At 45.5% G+C, this 25,535-nt stretch overlaps 1 protein-coding gene across 1 annotated transcript in view; it reads right to left on the bottom strand.

Moving 5' to 3' along the window:
• Positions 1–23,986, bottom strand: part of LOC137425049 (mannan-binding lectin serine protease 1) — a gene marked incomplete at its 5' end in the record, with an annotated part of 114,556 nt that extends 90,570 nt beyond the window's left edge. The window contains 3 exons of the mRNA XM_078775287.1: positions 18,936–19,135; positions 23,475–23,609; positions 23,788–23,986. Coding sequence (XP_078631413.1) covers positions 18,936–19,135; positions 23,475–23,609; positions 23,788–23,986 — 534 coding nt within the window. The remainder of the gene's footprint in view (positions 1–18,935; positions 19,136–23,474; positions 23,610–23,787) is intronic.
• Positions 23,987–25,535: the final 1,549 nt, after the last annotated feature.

The following is a 25,535-nucleotide window of genomic DNA, read 5'->3' on the forward strand; positions in this document are numbered from 1 at the left end:
GGGTTTCCGTGATAAGTCTCACATAGTATAACTGCGGACCATCAGGGAAAACTTCCCTTTCCCAATTTTTTAGGGTTTCTATGATGTGTCTCACATAGTATAACTGCGGACCATCAGGGAGAATTCCCATTTCACAATTTTTTAGGGTTTCTATGATGTGTCTCACATAGTATAACTGCGGACCATCAGGGAGAACTCTCCTTGCCCAATTTTTTAGGGTTTCTATGATGTGTCTCACATAGTATAACTGCGGACCATCAGGGAGAACTCTCCTTGCCCAATTTTTTAGGGTTTCTATGATGTGTCTCACATAGTATAACTGCGGACCATCAGGGAGAACTCTCCTTTCCCAATTTTCAGAAATTTGTGGGTCTCCAATGTATGACTTGTATTCTGGCTCATCAAGGTAGAACTTGTTCAGTGGGTTTTGTTTTGATAACTCACAACAAGTATCATCATGGTAAAACTCTTTTTCAGGATTTTGTGGATCTCCAAGGTATAACTCTTTGGCTGGGTCATCAAGGTAGAACTCGTTCTGGGGGTCTTGGTTGTTCAAAATGTCTTCAAACAAAAAAATAACTTCATCCCAAGTTGTGTTAAAAGCAGAATTTTCATTTCGTATCTCAGATACAATTTCCTGTGAAAGAAAATAACAATGTATTAATTTAATACAATATTTTTTATTTGTATAAATCAAGCTCTATGAATATTAAAATAAACTTTGTTAACTCTTACACGAGTCTCATCTTAAAAAAAAAAAATTAAATAAATAAATAAATAAATAAACAAACTTACCTCCATTGATAAGAGGTTCGAGTCCAGTTCATCAATCTGAAGGTTGAGTTCTACACAGGTAGTAGGACTCCATGGAATAGCAAAGTTATCCCATTCCATTTCGGCATAGTAGTCCATTCTCAAGTGAAGCAGAAAGCGTGTTTGAAAAAGCCTGTGTGGTCGGTGCCTTTTATAAGGACTGGGTGTGTCTTCCTGTGGAAATTCCCTGGGCATGTCTTAACTGGAAATGATGTGATGGAAATTCCCTGAAAATGATGTAATGTATTACCTGGAAATGATACAATGCTGAAGAGTTTATAAAGTGGGTGGGACTTAGCAAAAGTGGGAGGAGCTTAGCAAAAGTGGGCGGGGCTTAGTAAAAAGTGGGCGTGTCTTAACAAAAAGTGGGCGGGCTTAGTAAAAAATGGGCGTGGTTTACCAAAAAGTGGGCGGAGCTTACCAAAAAATGGTATGTGGCACTGGAGGCGCTCAAACAAGAACATTGAGGGAGGTTTACCATTTTATCTTAGCTCAGTTAAAATATCTTAATAAAGAACCAAACTCAAACATATTTTTTGTTAATATATTAGATGGTGAAGAGAGTTGTAGGAGAATTAAATTATTTCCCACGCATAAACAAATATTTGTAGGGTCGTTGTTTGAGTGGGTTATATTCACCAGATGATATTAAGAGTAAAAGGTTAAAAGGTCCATGAGGTCAGAAGGATCACAGGTGTTTAAGTGGTCTAATGAATAAGGATAACATGTCAAAAGGTTAGAAGGTTCGTAAAGAACAGGGTGAGAGAAATATAGGTGTTTAGGGGCAATGAGGGAGGGAAAGAATTAATATGGAAGTGAATGGGTCAATGTTTGAGTGGGTCAAAGATTAATCTGCCAGATGATATGTAGAAGAAGGATGATAGGTCTATAAGAGAAAACAAATATTTGTAGTGTTTGAGTGGTCTAATGAACAACATTAAGGATAGGTACTACAGACAAAAGGTTCATAAAGATGAGGGTGGGAGAAATAGAGGTGTTTATGATTTTTGAAAAAGACAAGGGGGTAAATGACATTAGATAGGGATTTCCCATGTTAAACGGAGGTGTCCCAGAAGCAACATTATTACACTACTCACCACTCTGGTCGCAGAGGTGCTTGGCTGTAGTGTGCGCGAAGGCTATGAGCAGCAGTCCTCGGCCTGTGTGTGCGAAGTTACGAGCAGCAGTACCGTTGTGTCCCTTCGGAGGATCCTGGAGAAAGCGCACCCCTCTGGTCACAGAGGAGGTGCCGAGCGCGGTGCGCGCAAAACAAATGGCCGCCCGTCATTCCCAAAACTCCGGCAGTTCGATCGAAACTGCGTTTGCCACTTCATTTGAAGCCCCCAAATACGTTCGGGAGCAGCCGGGGTCACCAATGTAGGTGTCGCCATGCTCGTTGGAAGCCCCCGAAAACGTTCGCAAAACTCCGGCAGGTCTATCGAAACTGCGCTTGCTATGTTCATTTGAAGCCCCCGAATCCATTCGGGAGCAGCCGGGGTCACCAGTTTAGGTGGCTTCCCTGGCCAGGGCGCGCTTGCCGTGTTTGTTTGCAGCCCCCGAATCCGTTCGGGGGCAGCCGGGGTCACCAGTTTAGGAGTTGCGGATGACGAGAAGACGAGGCCATTTCGTAGGTGTTCAAAGCTCCTTTATTCGAACAGAAAAACCTTGGCACTGTCCTCGCAAACGGAACTCATACAGCTTTTATAAAGCCAAAACCCTCTTCGGAGGGCATGGCTCCAACAACCGCGCGCACATCACGCTCACACAATCAAAAGCCCGTGCCCGTGGATTATGTCCAAATAAGGCAACCGCTACAACTTAATACTAATAATTAATATTAATCATATATGATGTGAAGTGTACCGTCTGTTCATGTGTTCATCTGTTTCCTGCATCCGGTGGCCGCTACCTGTGCTGCATTTTAAAAGCTATGCACGCAGGTAAAGCTCAACATAAATTTTTTTTATTACCCTTTCCAGTAATCCTTAAAATCAAGATGAATGTCTGGATTAGAGAAGATTTAATACAGATCTTCATGGAGTAACACACAATTTAAAACAGCTATATTTGCCCTCTCTTTAGACAAATCCACCCACTGCCGCCACATGTTGCACCATGAGAGATCTCGCGAGATCACGGCGAGGTCACGTCTTTTCGAAGCTGTCCCATGCGCTCACGCTTTCGAAGCTAAGTGATTTTTCTCAATTGTGTTTTTGTCGAGACTGTATCTATCTTTCGGTGTATGTACGTATAGCGTATCTTTTGGAAAATTTTCGGTGCTAATTTTTCGTACATGTATACACAATCGTCGGTGAATGCGTATCGAGTATTCTGCGGCCTAGTTCTCGTAGGCTTGGCTACCGTACCGTCTCCGACCTTGTGGTTTTGTTTTTCTCTTCGCGATTCGTCAAATCCGCTGCAATTATTTTCGTTCACTGTTTCGTCCCAGTCGTTCACCCCGAACCTCCTTGTTTAATATCTCTGCTCACAAAAAAAAAAAAAAAAACCCCCCAAAAAATATTTCCTTCCCAGGTCTTATTCGTTTATTTGTTGTTCTTATATGTTCGTTCGTTCTTCGTACGCGATCACGTGGTTATAAATGTATAATCTCTCCCCTGAACAACTATTTTCTCTCATATATTATAACACCCTTTTCTTCTTTTCCTACAAAAGGATGCTTTTGTCTTGCTCACCAAATCTATTCATTCCAAAAAAAATATATAATACCATCTCTTACAGTTCCTCCTTTCTACATTCCCTAAACTATCCAGAACTCCACCCCTCCTTCAGTGTCCTCAAACGTATTTTTGACTCGAAGGTCTCAAACTCATTTTGCAAAAAATGTTCGTTTCCCATGAATCGTACACTTTCTAAAATCCAATCTCACCCCTCCCCTCCAAATCTTCCCCATCACCCCTTCCCTCAAAAACTTCCCCATCATCCCTCCCCTTCAAAACTTGCCCATCACCCCTCCCCTCCAAATCCACCCCCTTGCCCCTCCCCTCCAAATCTTCCCCATCACCCATCTCTTTCAAATCTTGCCCCTTCCCTCCCCTCCCTCCTAAACTCCCCCCACACCCCTCCCCTCCGAGACTCTCCCTCGCTCCTCCCCTCCTAGACTCCCCTCTCACCCCTCCTCAAAGCATCCTCCCTGCTTCTTCCCCCTTCCAACTTTCACCTTCATCTCCCCCAACCTTCTGCCTCGCTCTTCCCCCTCCTCAAATAACACCTCACTGTGCCTCACCCAATCTCCATCAAACCTTTTGTCCACCCCATTCTTCCCTTTCTCCAAGCTATTCTGAAATCTCTGAAATCTCTGACACACCTTCAACAGCTCTCCCTACCTCTTCCTCCTCTTCCACATCTTACCCTACCCCCCCCCCTGTTCTGGACCCGATGCTCCCCCTTCCTCTTCATTAACGGTATGGACCTCAAACATCCGGGGCCTCTGCTCAAACTTGACTGATCTCTCCATACAGGTTGCTTCTGACAAACCAGATGTGATCTGCTTAACAGAAACTTTCCTCCTTCATGATGTCTCTGATGCCTTGGTATCTCTCCCAGGTTACTCCCTCCTCCGGTATGATAGACCTGAGCCTCGTCCTGGAGGTGGGGTTGCTATCTTTATAAAAAACTCTCTTCCTCACTCGCCCTCCACTGCCCTCTCTCCACCTCACCCCCAGGAATACCTTTGGCTACGGCTTCCCCTTCGCTCCCACCTTTTGTTCATATGTGTGTTGTACCGTCCACCAAACAGCGATGACTCCATCTACATCTCGCTGTCTGATAATATGGACCAACTTCTATCTACCCATCCCAACTCTCTCTTCCTCATATGTGGTGATTTCAATTGTCACCATGCCAGTTGGCTGGGTGTGGGTACCTCTCTCACCAGCCACGGCTCTTCAGCAAAGGACTTCTGCGACTCATTGGGACTGACACAATCTGTCAATTTCCCGACCCGGATCTCAGTCAACGGAGCATCTTCTCTTCTGGATTTGGTTATGACAAACTTCCCTGAAAATGTCTGCTGCTCTTCTTCTGCTCCAATCGGCTCATCTGATCATGTGCTTGTCAAAGTGGACATCTCTCTGACCATTCTCAGAGAGCCTCCTCAGCGTCGACGAGTCTGGCATTTCACTCAGGCCAACTGGCACGGTCTTCAAGCAGCCATCAATCATCTGGACTGGTCTCCCATCTCTACCGCCTCTGACATCAACTCATCCTGGGAATTCTTTCAAAGTAAATTGCTCTCTCTCATGCACAGATTTATCCCATCTCGTCTTCAGTTGTCATACCCTTCCTCCCGTCCATGGTACACGGAATCTTGTGGTGAGGCTGTTGCCCTGAAACAACTTGCTTTCGTCTCCTGGAAAGCAAATCCAACGGAAGGAAATCTCATTTCCTTTCACAAAGCCCGAAACAAGTGTGTGTCCACCCTCAGGAGAGCCAGGAAACAATATCTCACCGTTCTCAAGACCGAACTCTCTTGTCTGTCTCCCTCTTCCAAATCCTGGTGGCGTCTGGTCAAATCTGTTTCTGGTGTTTGTTCCCCCTCCATCCCCTCCCTCACCTCAAACGGCTTAACGGCTGACTCCGCACATGAAAAAGCTGAATGCCTCAACTCTGTGTTTGCCTCTAAATCTTGTGTCCCAAACCCATCCCTCTCTGTACCCACCATACCCAGTCGTACCCAGCTGCTCCTGGACTCTGTGTCCTTTCCTCCTGACAAGGTGGAAAAGTTTCTGTCAACCCTCGACTCTGATTCTGCAACTGGTCCTGACGGCATCAGCCCACAGGTCCTAAAATCATGTTCTTCCGCTCTTTCACTCCCTCTTTCTGTTCTCTTCACCCTCTCCTTTGCTCAAGGTCATCTGCCATCTGCTTGGAAATCAGCCAACATCACCGCTTTGCACAAAAAAGGTGCAAAAAACAGATCCCAGCAACTACAGACCAATCAGCCTTCTCCCAATTATCAGCAAAGTCATGGAATCCATCATTGCTTCAGATATGAAATCTTTCCTCTTCTCCAATGGCTTGATCTCTGATCATCAATTTGGTTTCAGACCTGGTCACTCTACCCTGGACATGCTGCTTCTGCTTTCTCAACAATGGATGGAGGTCCTCAACACCAAACAGGAAATTAGAGCTGTCTCCCTTGACATTTCACGTGCCTTCGATACGGTCTGGCACCCTGCTCTGCTCACCAAACTCTCCTCCTTTGGTATCCATGGAAATCTCCACGCATGGCTGGCGGACTTCCTCTCTGGTCGTAGTCAACGTGTGGCCCTGAATGGGTTTCTCTCATCTCCTCTTCCTGTTCAGGCTGGAGTTCCCCAAGGTAGTGTTCTGGGCCCTGTGCTTTTCCTGGTCTTCATCAATGATCTCTCTGACTCTCTTGAAAATCCTCTCTATCTCTTTGCTGACGACTCTACTCTCTGTCGCTCCATTCCTCATCCCTCAGATCGGCAGACTGCAGCCTCCTCACTCTCTGCAGACCTGGACAAAATCACAGACTGGGCAAACAAATGGAACATGTCTTTCAATCCTGATAAATCTCACACTCTTACGATGTCTCTCCGAAAAGACTGACTGGAAAACCCTCCCATCCACTTTCTGAATAATCCTCTCCAAGAAGTTCTGTCACTCAAGCTTTTGGGTCTCACTATTTGCCATGATCTTTCCTGGGAAAACCACATTTCAAATCTGGCCTCCAAAGCCAGTCGCCGACTGGGCATCCTCCGTCGTGTGAAGTCCTTCCTTGACACACCTGAGCTCCTCACCACATACAACGCTTTCATCCGCAGCTCTATGGAATACTGCTCTCCCCTCTGGTCTGGTGCTCCTGCCTCACACCTAGCCCGTCTTCACGCTGTTGAAACCAAAGCGTTCAGAATCATTGGAATCTCCCGCGATGAAGCTAACTCCAAGGGCCTTTCACTCACTCACCGCAGGCAGGTTGGTGGTCTTTCCGTCTGCTACCGACTCCTCTCTGGCCTTGCCCCCCCAGCCCTCTCTGGGCTCTGTCCCCCAAATATTCCTACAGGTCGCACAAGATCTGCCTGCAACCCTCTTATGGTTAAACTGCCAAAATCAAGACTTTCTGCTCACCTTCACTCCTTCATTCCTCTTTTCTCCCGCCTCTGGAACAAACTCCCTCACTCTCTTCAATCCCACTCTACCCTCCAGGTCTTTAAAACAGCTGTTCACCACCATCTCTTATCCTCCCCCATCCAAAACCTTGATCTTTTCTACCCCCACTAATTTCGGTCCCCATGTGTTTTATACCTCTCCCCCCCCCCCTCCCCTTCCCACGCCTCCTGCCCCCAAGCCCTCTCCCTCCCACACTTCTCCCTGCTCTCAAATGTTGTGGTTGTGTGCTTCCCCTTCTCTCCCCATCTTGGCTTCCGCTCCCTCTTTTTGTATATTTTGTTTGTCTGGTTGATTTGTTTGTGAAATAAATGTTAGCTCTTTCACGAGCCTCGATTCAGTATACAAAAAAAAACAAAAAACAAACAAAAAAAAAAAAACCATTTTGTGGTGGGCAGTACAAGGAGCTCAATAAGTTTGGCTCTGAGGGAAACCAAGAGTGGCAACACAATCAACTTCTTAAAGTCCATTAACTATTTTAAATTGATGGATTAACTTAAACATTTCCCATCACTGAGGAAGGGTACTTTTCCTTGTACTCAATATTTAATTAACACTTTATAATGATGATGATGATGATGATGATGATGATGATGATGATGATGACCATTTCCTTTTTGCTCCGTGACGATGCATAGGGCTGCCGAAGCAGTTTCCTTGGCTATTGGGCGCAATCCTGGATGGGTCGCCACTCCGACACAGGATACCCGAATGGCTCATTCATCCCAGCAAGCTGGTACTCAATTTGCCGACCTCGGAAGGATGACAGGCTGAGTCAACCCCCCTGGCATTAATTCAGCGATCGACCGGGATTCAAACATAACTCTGGATCCTAGGATCCCAAGCCAGCACCCTAACTGCTAAGCTAACGCCATTGACATCAAAATCAAAGGAGATTTTTGTAAAGACATTTATAGTATGTATATTCACTTGTGTTCAATGACAAATCAAAGAATAATAATTTGACGTGAAACTTTGACCAGATATACATCACCTATAAAACAGGTTTGTCCAGCCTGTGTCACACAATTCCATAATAGACTACAATCAAGATATGGACTGCCATTGCTTCGGCCTCCAGATTGCTGCTTGTTATTTTACAGGACAACCTGACTGTCTGGCAGTACATAAGTGATGGCTTGTGATTGGTGGCATTGCCTCTTATGTAATACCTTTTTCCAACAAGACAGTACACGGCTATAATATAATACAAGCAGCATAGAGATGATCCTCTGTCAATAAACGATCCCAACACCACCATAGATAGTGGATGTTCCTCACTTCTCCTAAGTTTTGACAAACACTTGAGAGAACTAGGCGAATAATCTGCAATCTGCTCTGACATTGATGAAATTGCACCAACTAGGGCATTGCCCGTACTATATCTATATCTAAAATTATATCCCCCCCCTCTATTTACATGAAATGGTTTGGTCCAAAGCGAACGGCTTGCGAGTACGGTGACAATCCCCCCCCTCTATTTACATGAAATGGTTTGGTCCAAAGCGAACGGCTTCCGGAGTTTGGTAAAGAAATCGCCATCGCGTGCACAAACGCGCAGGAAAGCGAATGAATCGCAAATTCGGTTTTATTAGTTTTAAAACATAGTTTAACGCCAACATAGTTTGCAAACGTGAAATAAATGAATACGCTCTCAAATGTGCCATCCGAGGCAGAGTGTGTCCTCCACGTTCGGCACACGCGATCGTTCGCTGCTCTCTGATTGGTTGAATCGTTTTTTGGACATAGCTCGGTAAGTAATTGTCCGATTAATATGAAACCTTGAAAAGGCACATCCTCGGGTCCCCAGCAATATACCTGGCAAGTTAAAAGTATATCGGACCCGTGGTTGTCGAGAAACAGCGGTCACAGACAAACGTACAAACGTACAGACAGAGATTACTGGAATTATAGATAGATAAGTCAACGATATCACGGACAGGTACCCGTCAACCTCTTTGATGGATTGGCTTAAAGTATAGAGACTCTATCATTGTATACGTAGGTTAGCCAGAAAAAAACAAAACAAAATGAAGACAGTCCATGACTTTGTCTTGTAGCTTGTGACTCCTTTTGTAACTAGAATGTGTGTTACACTCTGACCTTTGTCTTGTCCATGACCCTAGAATGCCCGGTCCTTAATTGCATGCTGGTATTGTTGTAGTGATGTTTATGTGTGCCTTTCCGTTGAGCTTGCTTGATAAGATACTTATTTAATGGCCTCAATTATTTCCACCTTCTTGTGGACCAGACAGCTCAAAGCCAAGTGCAATACCCCCGCACCATCCTGTCGGAAGCATGGTCTAGTAATCTGTGCTTTGTTCATTAGGTGATAGACTCCATCATTGTCCTTGGCAAGCTTAAGTCACCAGTGCCTCATCTGTCAAAGCATCAGGTATGATAAGGTTAAACAAATTCCAACAGTATTTGTTCTTGTCTGTTTATGAAATGTGATGCTTTATAATTTGTTAAATAATGACATTTAAAAAAGGACAGCTGGAGCAAAAGGGATGTTTTGATGCACATGTGAAGCAAACAAACCAACAAACAAAAACTGAATATCAAATATATATATATATATATACCCTGCAAAAAAAGAAACGCAAAACTGCAAAAAAAGAAACACAAAAGTGATTTTAGATGTATATTTTATATATCATATAAATAATCAACAGATGGTAATCGATTGTTCAAAATTGGCACACATCATTCTCATTGACCCAGGTTCCTTATGACACACATGGAACAGTAGATTTTCAAGGTGAAGGTCATCTGTGCTCAATATCTTGTATGGCCACCATTAGAGTCCAAAACTGACTGGCATCGCGTCCCAGACGTCCCATGGAAGCAATCAGATCCCGAATTGTGGCCTGGTGTATGTTCACCCACTCTGCCTGCAGTGCTTGTGCCAACTGTCAGAGGTTCTGCGGTTGTTGCTGACGTGCTCGCAGTCGTTGATCTAGTGCACCCCATAAATGTTCGATTGGGTTTAAATCTGGAGACCTGGAGGGCAATGGCAGGACCTGGATGTTGTGATTCCTCAAAAAGGCTGTTGTCAGTCTTGCCGTGTGAGGTCGCGCGTTGTCTTGTTGGAAAATGACGTTCGCTTGTTGCATAATGGGAAGGATGTGTGGCCGAAGAATCTCATCCGTGAGTCGTGTCATGTTTTTGCTGTTCCCTTGCTGTAAGATTGTGATGACATGCAAATGAAAACCCAACGTTTTTATCGCACAACAAGTGATGTTGCACGTGCATATCATGTTGGTGTGTTTCGGCACCAGGCTCTCACGTGGTTGTGTTTTTGCGATTGTTCCATCTTTTCGCCAAATTTTTGCAGTACCTCATTCTTTCCACACAAATCAATCCCAATCCATGCAGAAATGACCAATTAATTTTTGGTATTAATTTTGTATGGATATCGGCAACACTGTCAGATATTTACGATTTTACGACTTTTGCGTTTCTTTTTTTGCAGCGTATATATATATATATATATATATATATATATATATATATATATATATATATATATATATATATATATATATATATATATATATTGTTGGGGATATGAGGATTGTATTTTTTTATTGTGTGCTTTATTATTATCATTGCTTGATTCTGGCCCCTCCTGCCTCCAGTGTTGTGTAAAGGTCAAAGGGCGTCCCGGTAGTTAATTCCATAAAGCATAGCATTGAAGGACACGATAAAACCCTTGTTCAGTAGTTTATATCCTTATTACGTGTTTTAGATTAAGGCTTTGTCTTCCATTAAAATGACACTCCATTGCACCAAGTGAAAAAGATAGATTCCCTTCATTCCCATTCCCAAAACCTCCATTTCCCCTTTCGTAATGGCCAAGCCTCAATTTGGCAATTACATCCCCCCCAAAGCCGCCATTGGCCACGAGGCAGGGTCGGGGAAGAAAGGCGTGCCCGCCCGTCGTCATCAAGGGCGGAGACAGAGGGTCACGCGACCAACCAGGGCCGAGGTGAGCACACCGATGGGCGTGTCCTGAAGGCCGGCGGCTTAATCGCCGGAGGCGTTATAAAAGCGCGCGCGCAAGAGTGACCAGGGCTGAGCTGAGTTGTGAGGTCCATGAGCTGAGCTGAGTTGTGAGGTCCATGAGCTGAGCTGCGTGGTGAGGTCCATGAAAAGAGCTGAGTCGTCAGAGGAAAGCGGGGTTGGAAGGTCCAAGAGAGAGCTGCGTAGAGAGGTCCATGACAAAGAGAGGTCCATGACAAAGAGAGGTCCGTAACAAGAGTGGCGGTTGCATCCACAGCAGCTTGAGCCACCGAAACTGCATCTACAGCAGCTCGAACCACCGAAACTGCAGCCACAGCAGCGTGGGGCCTGGACGGCAGTTTGGAGCAGGGCCGTGAAGGAACGGCGGCTGCCCAATGAGCCGATCGTGCTGCAGGACCAGTTGGACCTCCCTATCCCACCAGCCATCCACCTGCCATCCCTATCATCATTCCCCATGTAAGTGTGTTCGTAGTCTGTCTTTTGTCGTGTCCCTGGGAATAAGTTACGCCTGTTAGGTAAGCTAGTAATTTTCACTGTGTCACCTGCTTTTTCATGTCCCCTACACCAAACCGTGACTGCTCCCTTTTGCTTGTGTGTGTAAATAATAAATCCCGTTACTCTTCTGTACGTCTTCTTCTTCCTCTTTGCATTCGGTCGCTTTAGAGTTTTCCACATTGAATATCTGTGGCGCGATACGGCCAACGTTCGAGTGAATCGGGTGAATCGGGGAAACTGTTAGGTCGCGGTGCCTCCGCTCGGCAAACATTACATCCTTAACCGCGAACCGTAACAATTGGTGTCGGGAGCGGGGTCGGACCCGAAGCGCGCTTAACGCGCTCAAAATTACGAGCTGCTGGAAATTTGTGTTGTTTTAAAGCAAAACCCGAATTTTGAAATCGCGCCATGGCTGGTCAAGGCGACGGGATGTCGGTGGGAGAGATAGACGGTGTAGAATCGACCCAGGACTTCAGGGAAATGTATGTGGAGGAAAGAGAGGAGGAGAACATTGGCAATGTGGTTGAGGGGGTGTCAGGCGCGCAAAATGGCGCTCTCGCGCACGTGGTTGAAGAGGCACAAAATGGCGGCGCTGCGGCAGTCGAGACCGCAGCGCTGGGGAAATTGGACCTCTTTGCGGCGCAGATAATGGGGTATATGGAAAAAATGGGTGAGCGGATAAGGGACGAATTGAGGGCTGATAGTGAGCGATTGGGGGGCGAAATGGGGGGCAAAATGGGCGAAATGGGGGGCAAAATGGGAGAAATGGGGGAACGGCTAGAAGCTAAATTTAAGGGTTTAGACAAGAAATTTGAGGGTTTAGACAAGAAATTTGAGGGATTAGACAATGGGATAGAGGGGGTGAAACATGGGTTAACGGGGGTGGAAAATAGAATGGCTGCCCAGGAGAATCAGATAGAGGGGGTGAAAAAAGGGTTAGAGGGGCTAGAAAATAGGATGGAAGACAAATTGCGGGCAATAGGGGAGCAATCCGCCTGGGAAATTGAACAGATGGGGAATCAGATAGAGGAGGTGAAAATCGGGTTAGAAAGTAAATTGGATGCTCAGAGGGATGAATTGGGACAGATGAGGGTGGCATCTACAAAAGAGATACGACGAGGTGTAAGTGAGGAGGTCTAGGGGGTACGCGAGGAGGTAAACCGAGGTGAAAAGCGTATGGAGAAAGAGGTGAGAAATAATACGGCTAGGTTACAAGGGGGAATAGAGGGTCTGACCAGGGGAGTAGAACACCTGATGGTGGGACAGACGGAGTTAGTGGAGCAGGTTCAAAGGAACACTGCGGTACTAGGAGGGTTAAAAGCGACACAAAACGACATTAAAAATGACTTGATAGCGACACAGAGGCAATGTCAGATGGTACGTGAGGGACTGACAATGAGGTTGGACGAGGTGACAGAGGTAATGGAGACGAAGGACTGGCAGGTGAGGACGCACATAGAGACGGTCAAGGTAGCCTTAGAGGACGAGATAGAGGAGACGCACCGGGAAATAAAAGAGGTGAAGCAAAAATTAGAGGAAGTGGAAGAGGAGGTGAGTGAAATTAAGAAGGGACGGACAGAAACTAAGAGAGAAATAAAGGAGGAGGTAATGGAATATGTACAAGGTCGGTGCTCGAACCATGATGATGTGCTCGCTAACCAAATAAAGAGTTTGCAGGTGGCGAAGGAGGTGCGGAGACGAGGTGCCAAGGTGAGTGGCGATATACGAGGAAATGTACATGATGTGAGGGGAGCTTCAGTCGGCTTGGGGGTTGATTTGGATCCGGGTGTTCATGAGAGGCCGTTGGTGAAGTGTGCGACAGGTACGGTGTGCGAAGGAGGAGGTGTGCGAGAATGTCCGACTCTGGGGTGTGTGAGGAAAAAGTGCGCGCCAAGGAGTGAGTGTGCTGTCGAGAGTGAGTTGGTCGTAGCGCGTGTGCAAGGGAGCACATGGAAGCGCGGTGTGGTGAGTGTTAGAGGATGTAACGAGAGAGTGTACACCTGTGGTGAGTGTTACGGAGGAAGTAACGGGAGAGTGTGCGCAAGAGGATGCGCGAGAAAGGTGTGTAACGGACAGGTGCATGAGGGAAGAGTGCGCTGTCAAAAGTAAGGAAGAATGTACACCTGTGGTGAGCGTTACGGAGGATGTAATGGGAGAGTGTGCGTGAGAAAGGTGTGTAACGGATGGGTGCATGAGGAAAGAGTGTGCTGTCGAGAGTGAGGGTGAGTGCGCGACCGAGAGTGGAGGTGAGAGTAGTGAGAGTGACACGGAGCGTGAGTTGGTTGTGACAGGTGAGAGAGGATGTACACCTGGAATGGAAGGAAGCACACCTGGAATGGTAGAGCGTGTGTGGGAATGCACGCTTGAGTTAGTGGTGAGGCACGTGGTTGGGTGTGCGAATGAGAGCACACCTGTGATTTTCACGGAGGAGGTGACCGAGGAGGGGGTGCGAAGAGGTGTGTTGGTGAGGTGTGCGAACGACGAGTGTGTGCCAAAGTGTGCGGTGGTCAGGTGTGTGACCAAGTCTGTGAGCGAAAGAACGAGTGTAATAGCGAAGTACGCGGGGTGTACGGGCGGCGATGGAGCACCGAGCTCGGTGAGGGTGAAAGGGGTAGCGCATGCGTGTGAGCATGCAGGTGAGGCATCGACGGTAACCGGGTTAGCGGTTAGAACGACATTTAGCCGAATCGGGCCCTCGGTGCGCGTCGGGCAGCTTCGCGTGCCGCGAGGACCAGCGGGGATCCGAACCACGGCGGGTTCGAAAGGACCGCCGTACGTGATCCACGCTGGGCCGCATTTGGAACGGCCGCGTCCGTGCTCCGCTAGGTGGAACGGGCAGCCCGATAGGAAGGGTCGTCATGGCGACCCCCTTTTGTTGAGGCGTTCCGGCAGGTCGAGATCGGGCCATGGGATGGCTCCGTGCCGAGGTGGTGCGTGGGATCTCGGCCCGGGTAAACCTCCTTCCCTGCACCGAGTGCCGGACGTATCCAGCCGCCGGCACCAAACAACCCGCATTCATTGCTCGGCCGTGCGAAGCCGGGCTGTAGGAGTGAATTGGCGCACCGAGAGGCATTAGTAAGTAGACTGTGATGATGGTGATAGTGTTTTTGATCCGAAATTTAGAAAAGTGAATAGAATTGGCAGATAATTGGCAAATTTTTGATTGGTTGCAATTTGGTGTGCAAAATTGGTAGTGAGAGATACCCGATGTGGTGGGATGGCAACTCTGCCATCTCTCACAGCGGGGGCAAAGGAGCACTAGATTTATGGGGTTGATGGTAGTGAAAACTAGCCCGGGAGGGTTAGGATATATCGTGTGTAGGGATCGAGAGAAGATGACCTTAGGTAACGTTAAGGTTAGGTAGTGACAATGATACCGGTAGTGGGGACGCAGGTAGATTAGTGTGGATGATAATGACGTGGTATGTGCTTAGTTTAAAGGGAAGACGGGGAGCACTAAGTTAGCAGGGCAACAGGTAGTTTAGATGATGCCGTGTGAGTGTTGGAAGTGTATTCAGAAGAGTATTGTGAAAAGTGTGTAAGGAACAGGTGTGATTGCACAGGTGTGCAACTGGACAGGTGGATGGAGCAGTGTATGAGGGAGTGATGGTGATGTGTGTTGTGTTGACCAAATGGTCCAGGAAGGAAGGAGGGTGCAGGTGGCACCAGGTATGATTGCACAGGTGTGCAACTCCAGGTGAATGGAGAATGGTTGTGTGGAATACATGGAGTGTGGAATATATGGAGTATTGGAATGGATGGTCGTGGAGTGAGTATGGTGGAAACTATGGAGTGGAGTGGATGGTGCGAAGGTGTGAATGGGGGGAAGGATGGACCCCCATCACGAATACCCGGGGCGGGTAGTGTAAGTGTTAGGTAGAGGGTACAGGTAAATTGTGGTTGGATATTGGCATCTGTGGTGCGGGTGAGAGAATGGTATTTGGATGGGTGCATTAGTGTTGTGGAAATGGCTGGGCGTGTAGCCTGTTAGTGTGTGTAGTTGGTTTGGGCACTCCACCACTGTGAGGATGTCGGCCAGGTGAGGCCGCAGGTGGGCTCTGGGAGCCGGTAGAGTTGTTGTGGATGGGGCCCGAGTATCCGGAGGACGGACCCGGGTAGCCCAGTGCCAGAGGGCACCGAGGGGTGACAGAGCCAGGAGGGGCCTTCCCCAGTTAGATAGGTTAGGGTAAGGAGCTAGGTAAGCTCGGGTGGCAACTACAGTGGTGGAGGTGTGCAGGTGGGTAGACCTGCTGGGAGAGCTACACGCCCCAGCCCAGAAATTGTGCAAGGGCACCGGGAGATGAATCGGGGGAGTGAGACCCCAAATTGAGAAGCACCACAGTTTGGTCAATGGGAATTGGTTTTTAGAACCCATTGTGTAAGTTGGCCAATGGATTGGCAGGGAAAGACCCCAGGTAGTGTAAAATGTGTTAATGTCATTTAGAAAGTAGTTAGGATGAAGATCTCCTCACACCATCTGCATCCACTCACCTGAGGTGACAGGTACTCCACACCATGCCATGTTTTTATTATTTTTATTGTGCAGATGTTTGGAATGTGAGACGCATCATGACGTGGGTGTGACATTGTGCTTCGTGTTCCATCTCTTCCTCCTTATGAGGATTGATGACGAATTAGGTGATGGCAAATTTTGGATAGAGGAATTGTGGGGACGAATTTGGAATAGAGGAAATAGGGGGAGATGTGACGGTAGTGACGAATTGGTAAATGTGTAGATTTTTGTACATATGGGGTAAGGGCAAGGGTAGTGTAGGTGACAGGGGGGGTGACGTACGGTAGGGACGAGCTTTCCCTCTTCGCTCTCTGTACGCATTTCGCCTTGCATTGCCTTGTTTGATGTGTACCCTTGTGACCTTACCCCTCGCTCATCTGTCTCTCCCCCCCCTTTGTCTCCCACATGACCTGAGCGCCACTGGGTGCCGAGGGGAGCGTGCGTGAGTCCGCCATTGTGCACCCGGAACTCCCAGAACCAGCTGTCTGCATCGATGCACCACATTATGGACCACATGTCTGTGGCCGAGCACCACTTATGGACCCCATGGGTTGGGGCATGGCCCCTCTGCTGGAACCGGCCCTGAAGGCCCGAAATCTTGCTGGCGGACCTTGATCACAGGGCACCGATGCCCCACAGGTGAACCACACTAGTCGGCCCTGTGGGCCATAAATAAAATAAATAAAAATGGACACGTTGGGTGCATTTTAATAGTGCAAATAGGCCGCCAGCAAGGGAAGATGACAACACCAGGAAAATAATAATAGCCAGCAGAGGGAGCCGAAGAGCAAGAGACCACCTGCAGGGTTAGGGGTTGTTGTTTTTATTTTTATTGATGAACTATGATGACTGGGCACCGATTGGTGCTTGAGGGTGTATTGGTGCGTTTTTGGGTGCTTTCATGGTGCGTCAATGGAGAGCAGACTGTCTCCCCCCCAGAAAGAACAATCACAGGTCCTGGTTTGCGTTTTGTAACTAAAGTAGCGTCACTGTAAATAATGCTCCCCACCGTCAGTGTGTAGTTTGAAGACCAATCCGCAATTCGGTTAGCTGTGGGCGTGAGTCTGTTAGGCAGGGTGCAATGGAGCAGCGGGACATATTTATTTATGTTTTTAAAACTGTCGCACTCAGGGTCAGGTGAAAAGTAGAGGGAACTACACCTACGTGTCACACTAAATTAAAGTTGTAGGCCCGGGATGTGCCTAAGAGGAGGAGGGTGCAGTGTTGCGGATATGAGGATTGTATTTTTTTTATTGTGTGCTTTATTATTATCATTGCTTGATTCTGGCCCCTCCTGCCTCCAGTGTTGTGTAAAAGTCAAAGGGCGTCCCGGTAGTTAATTCCATAAAGCATAGCATTGAAGGACACGATAAAACCCTTGTTCAGTAGTTTATATCCTTATTATGTGTTTTAGATTAAGGCTTTGTCTTCCATTAAAATGACACTCCATTGCACCAAGTGAAAAATATAGATTCCCTTCATTCCCATTCCCAAAACCTCCATTTCCCCTTTCTTAATGGCCAAGCCTCAATTTGGCAATTACATCCCCTCCAAAGCCGCCATTGGCCACGAGGCAGGGTCGGGGAAGAAAGGCGTGCCCGCCCGTCGTCATCAAGGGCGGAGCCAGAGGGTCGCGCGACCAACCAGGGCCGAGGTGAGCACACCGATGGGCGTGTCCTGAAGGCCGGCGGCTTAATCGCCAGAGGCATTATAAAAGCGCACGCGCAAGAGTGACCAGGGCTGAGCTGAGTTGTGAGGTCCATGAGCTGAGCTGAGTTGTGAGGTCCATGAGCTGAGCTGCGTGGTGAGGTCCATGAAAAGAGCTGAGTCGTCAGAGGAAAGCGGGGTTGGAAGGTCCAAGAGAGAGCTGCGTAGAGAGGTCCATGACAAAGAGAGGTCCATGGCAAAGAGAGGTCCGTAACAAGAGTGGCGGTTGCATCCACAGCAGCTTGAGCCACCGAAACTGCATCTACAGCAGATCGAACCACCGAAACTGCAGCCACAGCAGCATGGGGCCTGGACGGCAGTTTGGAGCAGGGCCGCGAAGGAACGGCGGCTGCCCAACGAGCCGATCGTGCTGCAGGACCAGTTGGACCTCCCTATCCCGCCAGCCATCCACCTGCCATCCCTATCATCATTCCCCGTGTAAGTGTGTTCGTAGTCTCTCTTTTGTCGTGTCCCTGGGAATAAGTTAAGCCTGTTAGGTAAGCTAGTAATTTTCACTGTGTCACCTGCTTTTTCATGTCCCCTACACCAAACCGTGACTGCTCCCTTTTGCTTGTGTGTGTAAATAATAAATCCCATTACTCTTCTGTACGTCTTCTTCTTCCTCTTTGCATTCGGTCGCTTTAGAGTTTTCCACATTGAATATCTGTGGCGCGATACGGCCAACGTTCGAGTGAATCGGGTGAATCGGGGAAACTGTTAGGTCGCGGTGCCTCCGCTCAGCAAACATTACATCCTTAACCGCGAACCGTAACAATATATATATAATATATATATATATATATATATATATATATATATATATACAGTCACGTGAAAAAGTAAGTACACCGCATGTAAAGTTTTGACTTTCTCAACATATTTCAACATACAGCTCTTTGATCTTCATTTTAACAATATTGATAGATTAAAGGTGATATAATGTAACACATATCATGAAACATTTACATTTTGTAGTCCATTGTATAGTTTAAATAAACATAAATGCAAATTTCGCATGTGGAAAGAGTAATATAGAGTGAAAGAGTAAAATATGTGAAAAGTGAAAGTATATGTGAAAAGAGTATATCACCTTTGTCCACCAATATTGTTGAAATGAAGATCAAATAGCTGTATGTTGAAAAAGTCAAAACTTTACATGGGGTGTACTTACTTCTTCATGTGACTGTATATATATATATATATGCAATAAGCGAGATTATCATTTCCATACCGTAAGGCTGTCAAAGGGGCAGCCATCGATCTCCGGATGATTTTCCACATTGAAGGTGTCCTCAAAGTGAATTGATGGATAGAGACCCTCTGGTAGAACAATGCGGACATGGCAATGCAGTTCTGCAGGGTACGGATGTGGGTACTCTGGGCTAACGATTTCTCCTTGCCGCCCATTATATATAATGTTACTACAATGCACTGTGGAAAATAGGGAGATCAAAAGAAGAAACAAGTTGGTTATTCACAAGAAAATGAAGAGCAAGGATAGACAGATACAAAAAATAGAAGGAACAAAACAAGGAAAGACCAAAGAACGCATTTAGGAGTGTATGGTTAAATCAAATGGTAATGTATTTTTCGGATAATATAAAAAACCCCAATTACATAGCACAAAATCACAAATAAAAGTCTTTAAGGGTTTATGTTATTTCATTTAATTAATAAGCTGTTTTCAAGCTTTGCTTGATAATTCTCACTTTAGTATGGGTTTCTAAAGTGCATAATAATTAATAAAATATGTTAAGTATCCTGGAATATAAATCTAACTTCATCCATACAGCTCTTATTGATGCTTTTATTTTAATAGTTTATACAATTTTTTCTTTACACGATGAGGCTAATGGAAGGGTAAAGTAGAGCTGATAGTAGGACAAACATTATAAACAAGAGGGAGAATTGCTTTGCAAAATACATGTCCCCGACTGGTCCCAATGAATGTTCTTGTTCCAAGCACCAGCAATTGTGAGCCATATTCAGTAAGATAAATTGTTTTAGATATACAAAGCCACAGAATAAGTTGCAGTTTCTGTAACTTATCATAATAACGCCATGAACCAAGTTTTAGTTGAATATGGTAAAGGGTATGGGGGAAAAAAAGTCTGGAAACCACAGGTGAGACGGACAGATGGATGGATAGGCAGACAAACGGACAGAAAAACGGAGAGCCAAACTGGTAGGGGACTAACAAGGGAATGAATTAATAGGAAAAGAGGAGGAGGGGAAGAAACACTGAAATTAGCAAGTAAGGTTAATGGGGGTAATAAAGATCATGAGTCAGAATTGGGGATGAAAAGAGATGGCTGAGCACTGCTTGCTTGAAGCTCTGGAGGGAAGAGTGAGAGTGAGGAAAGTGGTTCCATAGTGAGGCAGATTGAGGAAAATGCTTCCATAGATGGAAGCAGTGAAGAATAAAAGAGTTGAGGTGTGCAGTCAGCCTGGATTTTTAAACATTAACCAGGAAGGGTTACTGGAAGAATGTGTTCATCCTGGAGTAGATAGAGAAGGTTAGAGGACAGAGAGCAGGGGGAGCAATATCAGAGAACAGATGGTAGAAAACAGAGAGACCCCGGACCTGCCTGCAATCCGAGAGGAATAAACCCTTGCTTTGGCTTAATCACAAGAGATTCCAATAATTTGATTCCAATAATTTTAAGAGTTTTACATTCCATAGAATCAGCCAGCCCATAGCGGATAACAGTACCCCATTGCGATATAGACAAAGACCTTGTAGACTGGGGTGCTCTGATTTTCCAAGGAAAGACTTGGATCAAAAAAGGATGCCAAGTCTGCAGCTGGCTTTTTGGAGGCCAGCTTTGCTATGTAGTCAGCCCAGGATAAATTATGGTTGATGCTGATGCCTAACCTCTTGTTTGACATTGAGGGCCTCCGACAAATGCTGAGAGAGGAGCAGAAGCATGTCCAGAGATGAGTGACCCAGAAGGAATCAAAATTTACGGTCAAAGACCAGACTGTTTGAAAACACGAAAGACGGCATCAGACGCAATGATAGATTCCATGACTATATAGCACAATACCTCAAAAGGTTATGGACAGATTCGGAAGAAAATTGGTGGACCCGTTGCGTATATGATAAGGAAGAAACAATTCCATTTTGGTGAAGATCCGCACACTACTTTTTTATTTAAGGAATTCTTCACCATTGAGAGATGTGGTCAAAACGACATATAGCATGATATTTGAAAAAGGTGTGGACGGATTATGACAAAACTAGTGGATGAGTTGATTAGACGACAAGAACAAGCCGATTAGATTTTGGTCCAGGTCCAGATCCAGATCTGACCTATCGGTGGGATACAAAACGTAAACTGTTCAGCCTGGTGGAGGTATGTGCTCTACTGAGTGCCGTTCTAGTTTGTAACTGTAATGTTTTATTTTGAAATTTTAAGAAGAGGAAACAAGCTCGTATAGTAAGGGTGGATATAGGCATCACATGTCAGGAGCCAATCACAGTATACCGAGCCTTGCACAACCAATCAGCAGTCTCATCTCTTATCTCCAAGCCTCGTGAAGAATAGTTAACACTTGCTTTGTCTGGGCATTTATTGATGTCAATAATGAAAATTATTTTGTCCAAAATTTTTTTTGGACCACGCACTTGACCTTGGGTCTTTGTCGATGAATATGGTACTATTTTCAACTTTGTGTGATGGTTGTTTGGGAGGAGATGGAAAACTTATGGATATACTCTACATTGGATCTTATCTTACTATAATTCACCGAATGTCCGTCTGTCTGTCTGTCTGTCCGTCCATCCGTCCGTTCGAAGGTACCGCAAAAACGGCTGAACCGATCGCAACGATATTTTCGGTGGGTATTCCTGGGTCCCCTGGGAGTAAAATAGGCTATATTGTTTTTCCAATTTCAGCTTTGGCCTCCAGTATTTTCAGGTTTGGACTCCCGCATAATGTTATTTTCCCGGGTGCTGCACAAACGGCTGCACCGATTGCTACAAGGCTGCACCGATCGGCTGCGCCGTTCGGACTCGGTGACCTCGGACAAAAACATATGATGTTTATATACGAATCAAAAAGAAGATAATTGGTTTTGGGTCATCCTTTCCGTATATTTCATGGGATTGTGAGTTGGAGAGACGACCGTGATGGCGGGGAAGGGGTTGGCATTCTCTCAAGCAGGGATTCAACCCATGTCCTTATAAATATCAAAAATATGAACAAAATATCAAATATCATGAAATATCATGCTATATAAGGACATGGGTTGAATCCCTGCTTGAGAGAATGCCAACCCCTTCCCCGCCATCACGGTCGTCTCTCCAACTCACAATCCCACGAGACCCAAAACCAATTATCTTCTTTTTGATTCGTATATAAACATTAAAAGTAAATAATGACCTCGGCCAAAGCTCAAATGACGTGAGTTTAATCTCCACATGAGAGAATTCCACATAGCTATTTGGGCGGTGTATAAGGTAACAGATCGCTGTCTCCATCGATCTTGCCAGGGCCATAACACCTATCGGCTCAAAATCCTTTTAACTGTTGACGTGGTAGTTGTTACAATGAAGGAAACACGTAGTATTGGGAATACATACGACATAGCGATTGCGAATGTGACAGTCCTGAGGCGTCTTTCACTTTGCAGTGAATTATTCACATACATTCATTCATTCATTCATTCATTTGATGATCATTACGCTCATACGCTCATAAAACGTTCATTGAACATTAAACGTTCATAACACGATTACTAAAATTAAAACGAAAAACATTACGAAATTAAGTTTACACCGTCACATCAAACACAACGTGAACACAAACATCGACACAACATCGTCACAATGAAAACATCGTCACAAACGTGACGTTACGTCATTCAACCGTGAACACATCGCATATTGGAGAGGCCATTGCCCAAACGATTTCTTTTCTCTAGTACGTGCTTCTGGGCGGGTACCGTTTCAGATAAACCGTTAAAATGCGCCCCAAACGTAAATCTTCATTAACGAAAACGTCCAAGGAAGCTGTTGCAAGAAAGAAGGCTAGGCTAGACGAGGACTATCGGAGGTAGGAACAAGTACGTGACACAGCTGCACACCAGTCTCGGAGGCAGTCCGAGGAATACAGATCTGCTGAACAAGGACGTAACACAGGTGCACACCAGTCTTTTCATTTGGCCCTCCCAATTGAAGCCACGCCCGTAGGGCGGGTACCGTTGCTGGTTTTTTAAATGTCAATTTGTGATTCTTTGATTCCGTGCTTCACTCTAATTTAGCATGACCACCAATCCATACATTTATTATGTTATTGTTTAAGCAGCTTGCTAGAGGAGTAGTGTGTGGGTTCAGCCTTGTTTTATTGACAGTGCAAGCCTTGGAGTATTGCCCCATTTGTGTGGGTTCAATTCCCATACTCACCACAAATCTCCACACATTTTGACAGAGTGGTGACTTTTCCAGAGTCGCTTCTTAGCGATAAAACCGTTCAAGACTTGCTCCGAGCATCTGGATGCTCTCTGAAGATTATGAGCCCCCACTACAACATCATTGCTCAACAAATTTGTGTATAAACTGCACCTTCATTCCGAATCAATGACTGTCACAACAACAATGTGGTCCTGCTGTAATTTATACCCTCAAATAAAAGGTTTGCAATGAGTTTGAAAGGAGAGTATGCCAATAAAAAAGCAGAGGATGTTGTGCAAACAAATATATAATGCCCAATATAGAGAATGAAGTGGATAAAAAGTGTCCAGGTTAAGGCAGAAAAGTTAGAAATACCTGTACACGTTCGATTGTTATCATGGAGATGGTAACCATGGCGACAGGAGCAGTAGAAGCCGCCTGGATAATTTTGGCAAAAGTGGTCGCAGGATCTTTCTTCATCGTTGGCAAATTCCATGCATTCATCAATATCTGCACATCAGTTCCAAGTTAGGTCCATAAGGTTTTCCCACCAAATAGTAGCACGTGTCCACACCATCCCATATTAGCAGGCACAACCAATACCTATTATGAATACATAGCTCAAGATCATACTCGATAAACTTTAAACCAACCACTCCCAAACAGTTCAATGTGGAGGAGCCATTACCAACAGCCGTGTAATGAGCCTCAAATCCAGTGAAATCCTCCTCGTTGGAGTAGTCAGAACGGAATTTAATGGTCAGTATGTTTCCTGGGACCAGGACAGGCTGGGAGCCAGGTACACGCTCTGTGTCTGTGTCATATTTCCCACAGAAAGTTCCCACGATATGTTTTCCATCCAGGAGCTGGAGGAAAGACACAGCAAGGAGTTATATTGTTTATGTCCTTTTACCATTACTTGTATTGAATGTTGCCTTTACCAACTGGCATATATATTTATATATTTTTTTGTAATAAAACGATTTCAAAAGACAAAACGAGTCTTTCCTCGATGTTGCATACAGAAAAAAAAAGAAAAAAAATTCAATGAAGTACCTTCGACTCTCATTCAAAAAAACATTTGAAACAGACTTTGACAAGATAATTGCAAATAATTTTTTATTGTTATTTCTTTTTCTTACATTTTTCCATTTTATCAAAATTCATCTCAAAGGCTATTTATTTGCCTTAATTGAGAGTCCACTGTATTTTCCAGTTAATGACATCATCAATTACATAAAAGGTTCAAAGTATTCCTCTTTTTGCAAAGAATCACTTATACACAACAGTCACAGTAATACGTGATGCAAGTTGCAAGGTGACATGACACGAGGGAGTGGGGGTCGGAGCCGGAGGGAGGGGAGGATTGGGGGGGCGGGGGGGCGGGGGGTAAAAAAAAAAGTTTCGACATCAAGATATGAATGTTTTTTTTTACGGCGTAGCCCATAGGGCAAAGCCATCTAGAACAGTGTTTGTCAGTCTGTATGTATGTATGTATGTATGTATGTCCCCTCAAACTCTTACCAATCAGAGCTGAGGCTCTGGTCACATGACAGGGTGATGTGATTATTTCTGATGTCATTACGGTGGTACGGCAGCTGACTCTCCGCACACTGCCAATTTGATTTATATGCCGTTCATGCCGAACATATCGTCGAACCTGCGATATATCACAATCGCCATGCTCTACCTTTACGGTTTTCATTTAGTGTGAAACACAAACAAACCGATTGGTAAAATGATCATCAAATATCGAAAGCATCGGGGTTATGTCTCTTCCAACAAAACGGTACATATAGGCCTTAGGCGTTATGCCTCACCTTCGGACCGCTACGGACAAATTAAGCTCAGGTTGCTTTATATAGTAGTGTATCGTGTCAGTCGTATCATTTTCGTAATAATAATAATAATATAGTAAATATTGTGGCGGGCACAATGATCAATAATTCCGCGCACCAGTGGGTGGCGCGAGCGTCCGGGCGTGGAACTGAGATACATGCCCCGCCTTTCGGCCGATCGGCCACGCCCGTGGGCAAGGCGTGGCCTCGGGACATATATGTGGGCTCGAAGGTCGAGCCCGCCCAGTGCTGATGTGCGAGCTTGTAATAAAGTGCTTTCGTTTGTACCACGCGTTGTGGCCTACCTTTTTGGCACACGAGTTGTGTGTGCACAGCACCACAATATAAACATAATACTTTAATCCCAATGTCGTGAATGGAAAGTTAGTGGATTGAAGCGGTGTATGGTTCATGATTCCATGATAAGCGGTGTATGGTTCATGATGCCATGATAAGCGGTGTATGGTTCATGAATCAATGATATGAGCTGTGTTTGGCACTAATATTAATAATCGCAGAAGTAAGGAATTCGCCTCAGTTTTTTAATGGCAATATCATTTTCGAAATATAACGTTAATATTATAGTAAATCTAGTCGT

This window comes from Myxine glutinosa, chromosome 4 (assembly GCF_964187855.1).
Source record: "Myxine glutinosa chromosome 4, kmMyxGlut1.1, whole genome shotgun sequence".
In the NCBI taxonomy this organism is placed as follows: domain Eukaryota; kingdom Metazoa; phylum Chordata; class Myxini; order Myxiniformes; family Myxinidae; genus Myxine; species Myxine glutinosa.